Source organism: Salmo salar, unplaced genomic scaffold, assembly GCF_965601325.2.
Source record: "Salmo salar unplaced genomic scaffold, fSalSal1 ptg001067l, whole genome shotgun sequence".
Classification (NCBI taxonomy): domain Eukaryota; kingdom Metazoa; phylum Chordata; class Actinopteri; order Salmoniformes; family Salmonidae; genus Salmo; species Salmo salar.
The window spans coordinates 185,519-202,134 of NW_027675609.1; the positions used below are offsets into that span (position 1 = coordinate 185,519).

The window sequence follows — 16,616 nt, forward strand, 5'->3', positions numbered from 1 at the left end:
ACTGTATTTATTTATTTATTTATTTTGCTCCTTTGCACCATATTATTTATATTTTAACTTTGAACTTTCTTCAAATTATAAATCTACCATTCCAGTGTTTTACTTGCTATATTGTATTTACTTTGCCACCATGGCCTATTTATTGCCTTTACCTCCCTTATCTCACCTAATTTGCTCACAATGTATATAGACTTATGTTTTTACTGTATTATTGACTGTATGTTTGTTTTACTCCATGTGTAACTCTGTGTTGTTGTATGTTGTCGAACTGCTTTGCTTTATCTTGGCCAGGTCGCAATTGTAAATGAGAACTTGTTCTCAACTTGCCTACCTGGTTAAATAAAGGTGAAATAAATACAAATGTATATACTGTATTCCAGTCCTGGTTCATCCTATATAACTACTGCTGTCCACTTCATATGTATATACTGTATTCTAGTCCTGGTTCATCCTATATAACTACTGCTGTCCACTTCATATGTATATACTGTATTCTAGTCCTGGTTCATCCTATATAACTACTACTGTCCACTTCATATGTATATACTGTATTCTAGTCCTGGTTCATCCTATATAACTACTACTGTCCACTTCATATGTATATACTGTATTCTAGTCCTGGTTCATCCTATATAACTACTACTGTCCACTTCATGTGTATATACTGTATTCCAGTCATGGTTCATCCTATATAACTACTGCTGTCCACACCAGCAGGCTCGTAAGCAGTCGCACCACGCTTCGCTCCACAGGTAATATTCCACTTCGCTACATTACAACGGCTTGATTTGTTTGATCTGAGCAATTCTTCTTAGCTAGCTACATAGCCGTCTTTGTATCAAAGATAATTGTGTAGTTTAGAGTAACTGAGTAATTATCGAGGCTAGCTATCTTCGTCCTCCTAACGTAGTCAACACTGCTAGCTGCTAGCTAGCTAGTCATCACTGTTAGCTAGCCAACTTCTACCGACTAACAGTACCGCAGAAACTATTACATTACAACGCAACGACTTGATTAGTGTGGTGTTAGTGTTAGTTAGCCAGCTACATAGTTGTCTGTGCTGTCTCTGTATCTAAGATAATTGTGTAGCTTGAGTTTGAGTATTATCGAGGTGTGCTAGCCAGCCGCGACGCGGCGCCAGACTTACTCAACACACCTAGTCATCATTAACCCACTGCCAGATAGCCATCCGTTACCGACTAGCAGCGCTGTAGTTACTAATACTTCACAACGGAACGATTTGACTAGTGCAGTGTTACCTAGCGAGCTACCTAGTTGTCTTTGTCATAGCTTGATAATTGTTAATTGATAATTGTTAGCTAGCCAGCCATCGAGGTTAGCTAGCCAGCTATTTCCGTCCCCCGCGACGCCATTTTTCCTAACCTAGCCAACTATTACCGACGAGCAGCATTGTTGAAACTAAATACAATACAAGGAACGTCTTGATTAGTGTTATGTTAGCTAGCTAGCTACAAAGTTGCTTTGTATCATGACAAGGTGTAGTACTGAAACTACCGAGGTTACCTAGCCAGCTACACGTTCAAAGTCAACAACGCAGCCACTGCTAGCTAGCCTACTCCACCAGCCAGCAGTACTGTATCATTTTAGTCAATAACATTTTTGCAACGTAAGCTTAACTTCCTGAACATTCGAGACGTGTAGTCCACTTGTCACTCCAATCTCATTTGCATTAGCGTAGCCTCTTCTGTAGCTTGTCTACTATGTGTCCGCCTATCCCTGTTCTCTCTCCTCTGCACAGGCCATACAAACGCTTCACACCGCGTGGCCGCTGCCGCTCTAACCTGGTGGTCCCAGCGCGCACGACCCACGTGGAGTTCCAGGTCTCCGGCAGCCTCTGGAACTGCCGGTCTGCGGCCAACAAGGCTGAGTTCATCTCAGCCTATGCTACCCTCCAGTCCCTAGACTTCCTGGCGCTGACGGAAACATGGATCACCACAGATAACACTGCTACTCCTACTGCTCTCTCCTCGTCTGACTACGTGTTCTCGCATACCCCTAGAGCATCGAGCCAGCGGGGTGGTGGCACTGGAATCCTCATCTCTCCCAAGTGGACATTCTCTCTTTCTCCCCTGACCCATCTGTCTATCTCCTCATTTGAATTCCATGCTGTCACAGTTACCAGCCCTTTCAAGCTTAACATCCTTATCATTTATCGCCCTCCAGGTTCCCTTGGAGAGTTCATCAATGAGCTTGACGCCTTGATAAGTTCCTTTCCTGAGGATGGCTCACCTCTCACAGTTCTGGGTGACTTTAACCTCCCCACGTCTACCTTCGACTCATTCCTCTCTGCCTCCTTCTTTCCACTCCTCTCCTCTTTCGACCTCACCCTCTCACCTTCCCCCCCTACTCACAAGGCAGGCAATACGCTTGACCTCATCTTTACTAGATGCTGTTCTTCCACTAATCTCATTGCAACTCCCCTCCAAGTCTCCGACCACTACCTTGTATCCTTTTCCCTCTCGCTCTCATCCAACACTTCTCACTCTCCCCCTACTCGGATGGTATTGCGCCGTCCCAACCTTCGCTCTCTCTCTCCCGCTACTCTCTCCTCTTCCATCCTATCATCTCTTCCCTCTGCTCAAACCTTCTCCAACCTATCTCCCGATTCTGCCTCCTCAACCCTCCTCTCCTCCCTCTCTGCATCCTTTGATTTCCTCTGTCCCCTATCCTCCAGGCCGGCTCGGTCCTCCCCTCCTGCTCCGTGGCTCGACGACTCACTGCGAGCTCACAGAACAGGGCTCCGGGCAGCCGAGCGGAAATGGAGGAAAACTCGCCTCCCTGCGGACCTGGCATCCTTTCACTCCCTCCTCTCTACATTTTCCTCTTCTGTCTCTGCTGCTAAAGCCACCTTCTACCACTCTAAACTCCAAGCATCTGCCTCTAACCCTAGGAAGCTCTTTGCTACCTTCTCCTCCCTCCTTAATCCTCCTCCCCCTCCCCCCCCCCCTCCTCCCTCTCTGCGGATGACTTCGTCAACCATTTTGAAAAGAAGGTTGACGACATCCGATCCTCGTTTGCTAAGTCAAACGACACTGCTGGTCCTGCTCACACTGCCCTACCCTGTGCTTTGACCTCTTTCTCCCCTCTCTCTCCAGATGAACTCTCGCGTCTTGTGACGGCCGGCCGCCCAACAACCTGCCCACTTGACCCTATCCCCTCCTCTCTTCTCCAGACCATTTCCGGAGACCTTCTCCCCTACCTCACCTCGCTCATCAACGCATCCTTGACCGCTGGCTACGTCCCTTCCGTCTTCAAGAGAGCGAGAGTTGCACCCCTTCTGAAAAAACCTACACTCGATCCCTCCGATGTCAACAACTACAGGCCAGTATCCCTTCTTTCCTTTCTCTCCAAAACTCTTGAACGCGCCGTGCTTGGCCAGCTCTCTTGCTATCTCTCTCAGAATGACCTTCTTGATCCTAATCAGTCAGGTTTCAAGACTGGGCATTCAACTGAGACTGCTCTTCTCTGTGTCACGGAGGCTCTCCGCACTGCTAAAGCTAACTCTCTCTCCTCTGCTCTCATCCTTCTAGACCTATCTGCTGCCTTTGATACCGTGAACCATCAGATCCTCCTCTCCACCCTCTCCGAGCTGGGCATCTCCGGCACCGCGCACGCTTGGATTGCGTCCTACCTGACAGGTCGCTCCTACCAGGTGGCGTGGCGAGAATCTGTCTCCGCACCACGTGCTCTCACCACTGGTGTCCCCCAGGGCTCTGTTCTTGGCCCACTCCTATTCTCGCTATACACCAAGTCACTTGGCTCTGTCATATCCTCACATGGTCTCTCATATCATTGCTATGCAGACGACACACAATTAATCTTCTCCTTTCCCCCTTCTGACAACCAGGTGGCGAATCGCATCTCTGCATGTCTGGCAGACATATCAGTGTGGATGACGGATCACCACCTCAAGCTGAACCTCGGCAAGACGGAGCTGCTCTTCCTCCCGGGGAAGGACTGCCCGTTCCATGATCTCGCCATCACGGTTGACAACTCCCTTGTGTCCTCCTCCCAGAGTGCTAAGAGCCTTGGCGTGACCCTGGACAACACCCTGTCGTTCTCCACCAACATCAAGGCGGTGACCCGATCCTGTAGGTTCATGCTCTACAACATTCGCAGAGTACGACCCTGCCTCACACAGGAAGCGGCGCAGGTCCTAATCCAGGCACTTGTCATCTCCCGTCTGGACTACTGCAACTCGCTGTTGGCTGGGCTCCCTGCCTGTGCCATTAAACCCCTACAACTCATCCAGAACGCCGCAGCCCGTCTGGTGTTCAACCTTCCCAAGTTCTCTCACGTCACCCCGCTCCTCCGCTCTCTCCACTGGCTTCCAGTCGAAGCTCGCATCCGCTACAAGACCATGGTGCTTGCCTACGGAGCTGTGAGGGGAACGGCACCTCCGTACCTTCAGGCTCTGATCAGGCCCTACACCCAAACAAGGGCACTCCGTTCATCCACCTCTGGCCTGCTCGCCTCCCTACCTCTGAGGAAGCACAGTTCCCGCTCAGCCCAGTCAAAACTGTTCGCTGCTCTGGCACCCCAATGGTGGAACAAGCTCCCTCACGACGCCAGGACAGCGGAGTCAATCACCACCTTCCGGAGACACCTGAAACCCCACCTCTTCAAGGAATACCTGGGATAGGATAAAGTAATCCTTCTAACCCCCCCCTTAAAAGATTTAGATGCACTATTGTAAAGTGGTTGTTCCACTGGATATTATAGGTGAATGCACCAATTTGTAAGTCGCTCTGGATAAGAGCGTCTGCTAAATGACTAAAATGTAAAAAAATGTAAAATGTAATATGTATATACTGTATTCTAGTCCTGGTTCATCCTATATAACTACTACTGTACATCTACTATTCTTCAGATATACTACAGATGTACTCCAAATTGTCTATGCATCACATCACAGTATACAGTGTATATATGTATATATATATATATATATCATTGCTTGTCCTAATATTTTCATTGACTTCTGCCCTCTGTGAGCTGGGAACACAAGCATTGTTAGATATTACTGCACTGTTGGAGCTGGGAACACAAGCATTGTTAGATATTACTGCACTGTTGGAACCAGGAACACAAGCATTTCACTTCACCCACAATAACAACTGATAAATATGTGTATGAAACCAATGAAATAAAATGTGATTGTATTGTTGAAAGTGTTAGATAATTCTCAATCCGTGTTGTGTCTTGTCTAAGAACAGCCCTTAGCCGCGGTACTGTATAATAACCATATATCACACCTCCTCAGGACTTATTGATTTATAAGGCATTATAAAGGTGATTAAAATAATGATACATACGTACTTCATAGAAAACTGTTACCCTTCATATATTCTAACAACTCACATTTTAAGATTCATTATGTCATTTGTTCCATGTTAAGGGCTCTAACATTGGAACAAGACTATTTGTCTCCCTCTTGCTGTTGCATGCAGTTCCTCTCTCTCTTCCTGCATTCCTCTAACCCCTCCCTCCCTCCCTCTAACCCCTCCCTCCCTCTAAACCCTCCCTCCCTCTAACCCCACCCCTCTGGCAGAACCAGGAAATCCCTCCCCCTTCACAAACTCTCTTCTGAGGAAACGAAACTGATCTGAGTCTCTGTGTCGTCTGTTTGTGTGAGAGTGAACAACCGTCCAAATGGCTCAACAGGGAGTTCTGCTGGACCAGGACCAGTTCTGTTGTTCTGTCTGTCTGGATCTACTGAAGGAACCAGTCACCATCCCCTGTGGACACAGTTACTGTAGGAGCTGTATTGAGGGCTGCTGGGATCAGGATGTTCTGAAAGGGGTCTATAGCTGTCCTCAGTGCAGAGAGACCTTCACTCCAAGGCCTAATCTGAGGAAAAATAACATGTTGGCTGAGCTGGTGGAGAAACTGAAGAAGACAGGACTCCAGGCTGCTCCCCCTCCTGCTCTGTGCTATGCTGGACCTAGAGATGTGGCGTGTGATTTCTGCACTGGGACCAGAAAGCAGAAAGCCCTCATGTCCTGTCTGGTGTGTCTGGCCTCTTACTGTGAGACTCACCTCCAATCTCACTACGAATTTCCTGCTTTGAAGAGGCACAAGCTGGTCAAAGCCACCGCACAACTACAGGAGAAGATCTGCTCTCATCATGACAAACTGCTGGAGGTTTACTGTCGTACCGATCAGCAGTGTATCTGTTATCTGTGTACAATGGATGAACATAAAGGCCATGATACAGTGTCAGCTGCAGCAGAGAGGACTGAGAAACAGGTAAGACCAGAACAACTTGTTGGTGACTGTCTGATAAACAAAGAATTAAAGATACAGTAGGAACTAAGGCTGTTTGAATATGAGATCATTCAAATGAAATGGATCCTCAGCAGAACAAATATGAACACAAACCTTGAGTATATTGATATGTCAACCCAGATTCTCCAGATGTATCACCATTTTATAATGTCAAACACTATTATCATTCTGAATGGCCTTTTATGAGTCCAAAGTTCAGTCTCAACCTGTTGATACATGTAGTCCTACCATAAAAACTATAATCATTCACATAGCAACAAATAAATATCATTTAGTAAATGGGCCATCCATTTTTTAGACCTTCCTCTCTATGGGCCCTATGTCACATTACTAGACTATTGATCTACTGGACTAATAAAGCTTGATAGCTCATTGAAGAGTGATTCTCCACAGAGGCAGCTGGGGATGAGTCAGCAGAAGGTCCAGCAGAGATTCCAGGAGAGAGAGAAGGAGCTGAAGGAGCTCCAACAGGCTGTGGAGTCTCTCAAGGTGAGTATTGTTGACCAGAGGAGACACACCATTTCACCTGTCTCCTCCAGTCAGAGAGAGAGAGAGAGAGAGAGGTAGAGGGGTCCCTATCCAATCCCACTGACCCCACTGTTGGGAACAGGTTGTCACTGCTGAGGCAGTGAAGAAAGTAGAGGAGGATGGGTCAAGGCTGAGGGATCCTGAGAGGATCCCTGTGAGTAGTAGATCTGTGACAGCACAGAGGGATGGGCCAACCAGTGATATATGCTTCAGTAAGGTTGGCTTCTTAGTGTTCATAGCAAATGGTTATCAACTGTACCGCAGAAATGGAATGTAAATCACAGAAAAAAAATATGTTTTGGTGGCAGCTGCAGAGAAGTATTTGGTCATACTAGATTTGACTTCAGAAGAGTTCCAGGGTGTGTTGAGTGGTGGTGTCCCGTCCTCCCAGGTCGTTGGCCTGGTGCAGGAGCAGATATGGTCAAAGTAGTGGAATGGGGGTAGTGGGTTTTAATGAGTGTAGGGTTAGTTGGCCTGGTGCAGGAGCAGATAGGGTCAAAGTAGTGGAATGGGGTAGTGGGTTTTAATGAGTGTAGGGTTAGTTGGCCTGGTGCAGGAGCAGATAGGGTCAAAGTAGTGGAATGGGGGTAGTGGGTTTTAATGAGTGTAGGGTTAGTTGGCCTGATGTTGTCATTAGCTTATTGGGTTGAAAGGCTGTGAGGTTGAGCATCCCACTGCTACTGTTCTAGATGACTGTTGGGAATATACTAGTAGACAAGGCAGTGGTTTTGGTTGGACAGTTGGAAAGCTTGCTGATGAGAGTAGTTTCAGGGAGTTGGAGGTTGGCCCTTTCTGTGGTGATAGGGGATGTTCCTCCATGGTTACTCCCAGATCCTGTTGTTGATCTAACCTTGGTAGACAAAAGGAAAGATTGGGTCAGAAGTCAGTGATAAAGGGAAACTGGTTGACAATTACATTGGTAGAAGTTGTTATGCTTTTTTACCTCTTTTCACAGATGGATCCAAGGGCCCAGATAGTGGGCCCACAGGAGCAGGTGTTTACCTTCCTGAATGTGATGTGCAGATATGTAGAAGACTAACAGATGAACTGTCAGTGTACTCAGTTGAACTGTTGGTGATAATAGTTGTCCTCCAGTGGGTGGAGGACGTACAACCTGTTAGAATTATAGTATCCTCAGATTCTCTGTCTGTATTGAATAGTTTATCATCTGGTAAATCTATTAGGAGTGACCTACTATTGGAGGTATTAATGTTATTATGGAGAATTGAGAGAATGGGTCTAGTAGTGAGATTCTGCTGGGTCCCAGCACATTCAGGTGTGGAATGGAATGAAATTGTAGACTAGTTAGCTAAAATAACTTTAAAACAAGATATAATATATATTAATGTTCCACTGGGTAGAGGTGAGGACAAATGTGAGATCAGAGCCATTTTGATAGATGTGTGGCAGAAGAGATGGGACTCTGAGCACAAGGGACGGCATTTATATGCCCTCCAAAGAAAGGTCGGTGGACCAAGGTTCAAAGGTCAGAATAGGAAGGAAGAGGTGGTGTTTCCTCGATTGTGTTTAGGACATTGTACATTGAACTGGTCCTTCCATCTGGTTGGCAGCATGTGAATGGTTTGTGTCTGGAGGGTATTGTCAATGAAACGGTGGAGCATGTGTTGTTATAGTGTTGTAAGGATGTTGAAGAGAGGGAAAGATTGAAGTGTAGGGTCATTGAGGTTGGATGGGGGGTTGGATGGGGGGTTGGAAGGGATTTGGGGGAGGGGGGAGGGTCTATTAGAAGTTAGTAGGGATCTTTTTTATTTTCTCAGAAGTACTGAGTTAGGTAGGAGGATTTAGAAATGGTGTAAACCGTGATTGAACACACTCCAGCACAGTAGGAGGCGCCACGCTCCTTTAACGTTGGTTTGAGGACCGCCATTATACCATAGAAGAAGAAGAAGTTGGTAACGTGAGGTTTTGTCGTTCGTGAAGAGTGCAGCTATTCTTTTGCCTATTTTCCAAATGTATTTTGTCATGGTGGGAGGGTTTGTTTACTGGTTTCCTCTGTTTATCGGTTAGAGTTGAGGAGGGAGTAGGGTAGTTTGATGTCCTCAACCGAGTGGAGAAGAAACGCTGTCTCTTCAGGTGCGTTGTGGAGAATGGTGTGGAGGAATTATTGATCCTGGTCGGTGAACAGGTGGGAGAGGAACATATACACTCTGTATCCAGAATGAACAAGGCGGTGGTTGTGGTAATGTAAAAGGTGAGTCTTGTTACCCGGCTAGTTACCAGTATGATTTATGTGAGGGGTTGTGTTGGTGCTGATTTCAACAAGAGTAGTGGTGTCTAATCTGCCTCCGTTTATTACCACCGAACAGATCCGTAAAGAGTTGGTTCGTTTTGCTAAATGTGGAAGTGTTTTTCTGAACGAAATTCAAGGTTAAACAGGGGAGGGGTGGTACACAGGGTTTTTTAGCACAGAGGAGCCCAGTGATATAATATTATATATATATAATATTACTATATGTCCCAGCTGTTTGCTGTGGTTTTGAAGTAATTATCTTCCAGCCCGCGTTAACCTTGTAGGTTTACCTCAGGTAACTTATTATTAACTATCCTTGTAGGTTTACCTCAGGTAACTGATTATTAACTAACCTTTTTTTATTTGTTTCTAAATGGCTGCTGGGTAATATGATAATCGTTGAAATCTGTTGGTTCGTAGACATCAAATAGAGAGAATGCTGCGCAGGTTCACTGAGTTGTAAACCTAATGGATAGGTGGAGATCATTGATTTGTAGCTCTGACTCAGTTGCTACCTCAGATTATGAGCCTATCAAGTGTGGTGAATGAGGTATGTAGTTCCCACAGAAGACCACAGGGAGGAGCAAGAGAGATATAAACCCATACAGTTTCTCTTTAAATACCCTGAACCTAACAATCAATCTAATGTATTTATAAAGACCTTTTTACATCAGCAGATGTCACAAAGTGCTGTACAGAAACTCTAACCCTACGTATAACCTGTTTTATCCTGAACCCTAATTCTAGGGTAGGGTAGCCTACAACCCCTTTAGAAACTATTATAGTAATAATATTATGTTAGTAAATACCATTATAGTACTAAATAGGTTCTATTGTTATTTTTTAAATAAAACCTATGTATAGTACTTAGCATTTAACTGTTTTTTTTGTTATTTTATTATATTTATTATTTAGAGGAGTCAGTCTAAATAATGAAAAGTTAAGTTATTGCCAGACTTTTTAATGAAACCTTTATTTAACTAGGCAGGTCAGTTAAGAACAAATTCTATTTACAATGACGTCCTCCTGGGGACCAGTGGGTTAACTGCCTTGTTCAGCGGCAGAACAACAGATTTTTACCTTGTCAACTCTGAGGTCGTCTCTGAGAGACTCAATACAACAGGGGTCTCTGATTTCTATGCTGCAGTACTGAGGGCCTGGCAGCTGCTGAGACCCATACGAGAGGAGGGGGGTGTGGTGCCTGGGCCGTGGGTCTGGGAGGAACCACTGATCACTGGGTTTGGTGGACCTGGAGAGCAGGGTGGCAGCGTTCTGACTCAAAGCAGCACAGAGGCTACTGTACCGTACGGAGGTGGGCTTAGCGGGAGGGAAGGGGCATCAGAGGCAGGGGGTTGTGGGGGCTGAGAGCATGGCAGGGTATAGGTGGAGGGTGCTCTATAAGCTCCCAGTGCTGGAAAGGTCAGGGGTCATCCAGTGGAGGGTATTACATGGAGCCCTGGACACCAATAGCTGATTGGCTCGGGTTGACCTGGGAGTTGGGGAGGGGTTGTCCGTTTTCTACAATGACAGACTGTTCATCATGTTTTCTCTGTGTTGCCAGGGTAATGCCATTACTGTTTATTTTATTCCACCTTTATTTAACCAGGTAGGCCAGTTGAGAACAAGTCCTTTATTTAACCAGGTAGGCTAGTAGAGAACAAGTCCTTTATTTAACCAGGTGGGCCAGTTGAGAACAAGTCCTTTATTTAACCAGGTGGGCCAGTTGAGAACAAGTCCTTTATTTAACCAGGTGGGCTAGTTGAGAACAAGTCCTTTATTTAACCAGGTGGGCCAGTTGAGAACAAGTCCTTTATTTAACCAGGTGGGCCAGTTGAGAACAAGTCCTTTATTTAACCAGGTGGGCCAGTTGAGAACAAGTCCTTTATTTAACCAGGTGGGCCAGTTGAGAACAAGTCCTTTATTTAACCAGGTAGGCCAGTTGAGAACAAGTTCTCATTTACAACTGCGACCTGGCCAAGATAAAGCAAAGCAGTGTGACACAAACAACAACACAGAGTTACACATAAACAAACGTACAGTCAATAACACAATAGAAAAGTCTATATACAGTTGTGTAAATGAGGTAAGATAAAGGAGGTAAGTTAATAAATAGGCTGTGGTGGCGAAATAATTACAATTTAGCAATTAAACACTGGAGTGATAGATGTGCAGAAGATGAATTTGCAAGTAGAGATACTATTAACTAACTGCTATCTCTCTCTCTCTCTCTCTCTCTCTGTCTCTGTCTCTGTCTCTCTCTGTCTCTGTCTCTCTCTCTGTCTCTGTCTCTCTCTCTCTGTCTCTCTCTCTCTCTGTCCCTCCTCTCTCTCTGTCTCTCTCTGTCCCTCCTCTCTCTCTGTCCCTCTCTCTCTCTCTCTCTCTCTCTCTCTCCTTCCTCTCTCTCTCTCTCTCTCTCTCTCTCTCTCCTCTCTCTCAACAGTGCTCTGCACAGGCAGCAGTGGAGGACAGTGATCAGATCTTTACTGAGCTGATCCGCTCCATTGAGAGAAGGAGCTCTGAGGTGAAGGAGCTGATCAGAGCCCAAGAGAAGGATCAAGTGAGTGAAGCTGAAGGAGTCCTGGAGCAACTGAAGCAGGAGATAGCTGAGCTGAGGAAGAGAAGCACTGAGCTGGAGCAGCTCTCACACACAGAGGATCACATCCATTTCCTCCAGGTAACTAAACTGTCTTGTTACATGTGATATGAAATGAACTTCATGTGAAACTATTCATCTTATGTTGTCCTGTCTGTTCCCCTCTCTCTCTCTCTCTCTCTCTCTCTCTCTCTCTCTCTCTCTGTCCCTCTCTCTCTCTCTGTCTCTCTCTCTCTCTCTCTGTCTCTCTCTCTCTCTCTGTCTCTCTCTGTCTCTCTCTGTCCCTCCTCTCTCTCTCTCTGTCCCTCTCTCTCTCTCTCTCTCTCTGTCTCTCTCTCTCTCTCTCTCTCTCTCTCTCTCTCTCTCTCTCTCTCTCTCTCTCTCTCTCTCTCTCTCTCTCTCTCTCTCTGTCCCTCTCTCTCTCTCTCTCTGTCCCTCTCTCTCTCTCTCTCTGTCCCTCTCTCTCTCTCTCTCTCTCTCTCTCTCTGTCTCTCTCTCTCTGTCCCTCTCTCTCTCTCTCTCTGTCCCCCTCTCTCTCTCTCTCTGTCCCTCTCTCTCTGTGTCCCTCTGTGTCCCCCTGTCCCTCTGTCTGTGTCCCTCTGTCTGTGTCCCCCTGTCCCTCTGTCTGTGTCCCCCTGTCCCTCTGTCTGTGTCCCCCTGTCCCTCTGTCTGTGTCCCCCCCTCTGTCTGTGTCCCCCCCTCTGTCTGTGTCCCCCCCTCTGTCTGTGTCCCCCCCTCTGTCTGTGTCCCCCCCTCTGTCTGTGTCCCCCCCTCTGTCTGTGTCCCCCCCTCTGTCTGTGTCCCCCCCTCTGTCTGTGTCCCCCCCTCTGTCTGTGTCCCCCCCTCTGTCTGTGTCCCCCCCTCTGTCTGTGTCCCCCCCTCTGTCTGTGTCCCCCCCTCTGTCTGTGTCCCCCCCTCTGTCTGTGTCCCTCTCTCTGTGTCCCTCTCTCTGTGTCCCTCTCTCTGTGTCCCTCTCTCTGTGTCCCTCTCTCTGTGTCCCTCTCTCTGTGTCCCTCTCTCTGTGTCCCTCTCTCTGTGTCCCTCTGTGCCTCTCTGTCCCTCTGTGTCCCTCTCTCTCTCTCTCTCTCTCTCTCCCTCTCTGTCTCTGTCTCTGTCTCTCTCTCTCTCTGTCTCTCTCTCTGTCCCTCTCTCTCTCTCTCTCTGTCCCTCCTCTCTCTCTCTGTCCCTCTGTTCCTCTGTCTCTCTCTCTGTCTCTCTCTCTGTCTGTCTCTGTCTCTCTCTGTGTCCCTCTCTCTCTCTGTCTCTCTCTCTGTCTGTCTCTGTCTCTCTCTGTGTCCCTCTCTCTCTCTGTCTCTCTCTCTCTCTCTGTCTGTCTCTCTCTCTCTGTGTCCCTCTCTCTCTCTGTCTCTCTCTGTCTCTCTCTCTCTCTCTGTCTCTCTCTCTGTCTCTCTCTCTGTCTGTCTCTGTCTCTCTCTCTGTCTGTCTCTGTCTCTCTCTGTGTCCCTCTCTCTCTCTCTCTCTCTCTCTCTCTCTCTCTCTCTCTCTCTCTGTGTCCCTCTCTCTCTCTGTCCCTCCTCTCTCTCTCTCTCTGTCCCTCTCTCTGTGTCCCTCTCTCTCTCTGTCCCTCCTCTCTCTCTCTCTCTGTCCCTCTCTCTGTGTCCCCCCCTCTGTGTCCCCCCCTCTCTCTCTCTCTCTCTCTGTCCCCCTCTCTCTCTCTCTCTGTCCCCCCTCTCTCTCTCTCTCTCTGTCCCCCTCTCTCTCTCTCTCTCTGTCCCCCTCTCTCTCTGTTCCTCTCTCTCTCTCTGTCCCCCTCTCTCTCTGTCCCTCTCTCTCTCTCTGTCCCTCTCTCTCTCTCTGTCCCTCTCTCTCTCTGTCTCTCTCTCTGTCCCTCTCTCTCTGTCTCTGTCCCTCTCTCTCTCTGTGTCCCCCCCTCTCTCTGTGTCCCCCCCTCTCTCTGTGTCCCCCCCTCTCTCTGTGTCCCCCCCTCTCTCTGTGTCCCCCCCTCTCTCTGTGTCCCCCCCTCTCTCTGTGTCCCCCCCCTCTCTCTGTGTCCCCCCCTCTCTCTGTGTCCCCCCCTCTCTCTGTGTCCCTCTCTCTCTGTGTCCCCCCCTCTCTCTGTGTCCCTCTCTCTCTGTGTCCCTCTCTCTCTGTGTCCCTCTCTCTCTGTGTCCCTCTCTCTCTGTGTCCCTCTCTCTCTGTGTCCCTCTGTGTCCCTCTCTCTCTCTCTCTCTCTCTGTCCCTCCTCTCTCTCTCTGTCCCTCTGTCTGTCTCTCTCTCTGTCTCTCTCTCCCTCTCTCTCTCTCTCTCTCTCTCTCCCTCTCTCTCTCTCTCTCTGTCCCTCCTCTCTCTCTCTGTCCCTCTGTTCCTCTGTCTCTCTCTCTCTCTGTCTCTCTCTCTCTGTCTTTCTCTGTCTCTCTCTGTCTCTCTGTCTCTCCCTCTCTCTGTCTCTCTCTCTCTCTGTCTCTCTGTCTCTCTCTCTCTCTCTGTCTCTCTCTCTCCAGAGTTATCAGTCTCTCTCCAGTATCAGTGTATCTTCAGACTTACCCAGCATCGTTGTCCGTCCTCTTCAGTACTTTGGAGATGTGAGTAAGACTGTGTCTGAACTGAGAGAGAAACTAGAAGACTTCCTTAAAGGAGAATGGACCAAGATCTCCACTACAGGTGTGTTGAAAACAATCAGAACATCAACTTTAGACCATTGAAAGTTCCCTACTAGTCATATACATGTGGAATATGGTATGATGATAACATTCCCTCTCTCTGTCAATGTGTTTGTGTGTCTGTAGTGAATATAGTGGAGGTTGTTCTGCCTCCAGAGCCCAAGACCAGAGAACAGTTGTTACAATGTGAGTCTCTTTATTGTCAAGTAACTAACAGTCTCTTTTTACTGCCACTCCTAACAATCCCTCTAGAAATATATAGCAATAGTAGATCTAATCAAAGACTGGGTATCTATCTGACTCCTCATATTTCTCTGATTTGATCTCTGCTGTGCTCTAATCAAAGACAGGGTAGATACAGTATCTGACTTAACTTATTGTTCTGACTCCCCTCATTGGTCTCTGCTCTTCTCCCAGATTCCTGTCAGCTCACACTGGACCCAAACACAGCACACACACACCTCTCTCTGTCTGAAGGGAACAGAAAGGTGACCTATACAGGCCAAGTCCAACCATATCCTGACCATCCAGACAGATTCACCAACACGTTCCAGGTTCTGTGTAGAGAGGGTCTGTCTGGACGCTGTTACTGGGAGGTGGAGTGGACTGGTGAGTTGGTTATTACAGCAGTCTCATATAAAGACATCAGCAGAACAGAGAGAGGTAGTGTATTTGGATACAATAACAAGTCCTGGAGTTTACAGCGCTCTAGAGGTGGTTATTATTTCAGACACAATAATGTTGTGACTAAAGTATCAGGCCCTCAGTCCTCCAGAGTAGGAGTGTACCTGGATCACAAGGCAGGTACTCTGTCCTTCTACAGTGTCTCTGACACAATGACCCTCCTCCACAGAGTCCAGACCACATTCACTCAGCCCCTCTATCCTGGGTTTAGTCTCTATAATAGTACTGCTGAGCTGGTTAAACTGTAGTAGGGTCCACATAGATACTAGTCATGCTGGTGTAGTCTATAGCTGAGCTGGTTAAACTGTAGTAGGGTCCACATAGATACTAGTCATGCTGGTGTAGTCTATAGCTGAGCTGGTTAAACTGTAGTAGGGTCCACATAGATACTAGTCATGCTGGTGTAGTCTATAGCTGAGCTGGTTAAACTGTAGTAGGGTCCACATAGATACTAGTCATGCTGGTGTAGTCTATAGCTGAGCTGGTTAAACTGTAGTAGGGTCCACATAGATACTAGTCATGCTGGTGTAGTCTATAGCTGAGCTGGTTAAACTGTAGTAGGGTCCACATAGATACTAGTCATGCTGGTGTAGTCTATAGCTGAGCTGGTTAAACTGTAGTAGGGTCCACATAGATACTAGTCATGCTGGTGTAGTCTATAGCTGAGCTGGTTAAACTGTAGTAGGGTCCACATAGATACTAGTCATGCTGGTGTAGTCTATAGCTGAGCTGGTTAAACTGTAGTAGGGTCCACATAGATACTAGTCATGCTGGTGTAGTCTATAGCTGAGCTGGTTAAACTGTAGTAGGGTCCACATAGATACTAGTCATGCTGGTGTAGTCTATAGCTGAGCTGGTTAAACTGTAGTAGGGTCCACATAGATACTAGTCATGCTGGTGTAGTCTATAGCTGAGCTGGTTAAACTGTAGTAGGGTCCACATAGATACTAGTCATGCTGGTGTAGTCTATAGCTGAGCTGGTTAAACTGTAGTAGGGTCCACATAGATACTAGTCATGCTGGTGTAGTCTATAGCTGAGCTGGTTAAACTGTAGTAGGGTCCACATAGATACTAGTCATGCTGGTGTAGTCTATAGCTGAGCTGGTTAAACTGTAGTAGGGTCCACATAGATACTAGTCATGCTGGTGTAGTCTATAGCTGAGCTGGTTAAACTGTAGTAGGGTCCACATAGATACTAGTCATGCTGGTGTAGTCTATAGCTGAGCTGGTTAAACTGTAGTAGGGTCCACATAGATACTAGTCATGCTGGTGTAGTCTATAGCTGAGCTGGTTAAACTGTAGTAGGGTCCACATAGATACTAGTCATGCTGGTGTAGTCTATAGCTGAGCTGGTTAAACTGTAGTAGGGTCCACATAGATACTAGTCATGCTGGTGTAGTCTATAGCTGAGCTGGTTAAACTGTAGTAGGGTCCACGTAGATACTAGTCATGCTGGTGTAGTCTATAGCTGAGCTGGTTAAACTGTAGTAGGGTCCACATAGATACTAGTCATGCTGGTGTAGTCTATAGCTGAGCTGGTTAAACTGTAGTAGGGTCCACATAGATACTAGTCATGCTGGTGTAGTCTATAGCTGAGCTGGTTAAACTGTAGTAGGGTCCACATAGATAC

At 47.1% G+C, this 16,616-nt stretch overlaps 1 protein-coding gene across 1 annotated transcript; it reads left to right on the top strand.

Moving 5' to 3' along the window:
* The first annotated feature begins 5,637 nt into the window (after nucleotides 1-5,637).
* On the top strand, nucleotides 5,638-15,325 carry LOC145850393 (tripartite motif-containing protein 16-like). The gene is made up of 6 exons (XM_082972734.1): nucleotides 5,638-6,270; nucleotides 6,703-6,798; nucleotides 11,529-11,762; nucleotides 14,144-14,303; nucleotides 14,429-14,488; nucleotides 14,720-15,325. The coding sequence occupies exons 1-6, from the start codon at nucleotides 5,674-5,676 to the stop codon at nucleotides 15,232-15,234; spliced, it is 1,662 nt and encodes a 553-aa protein (XP_082828860.1). The 5' UTR covers nucleotides 5,638-5,673; the 3' UTR covers nucleotides 15,235-15,325.
* Nucleotides 15,326-16,616: the final 1,291 nt, after the last annotated feature.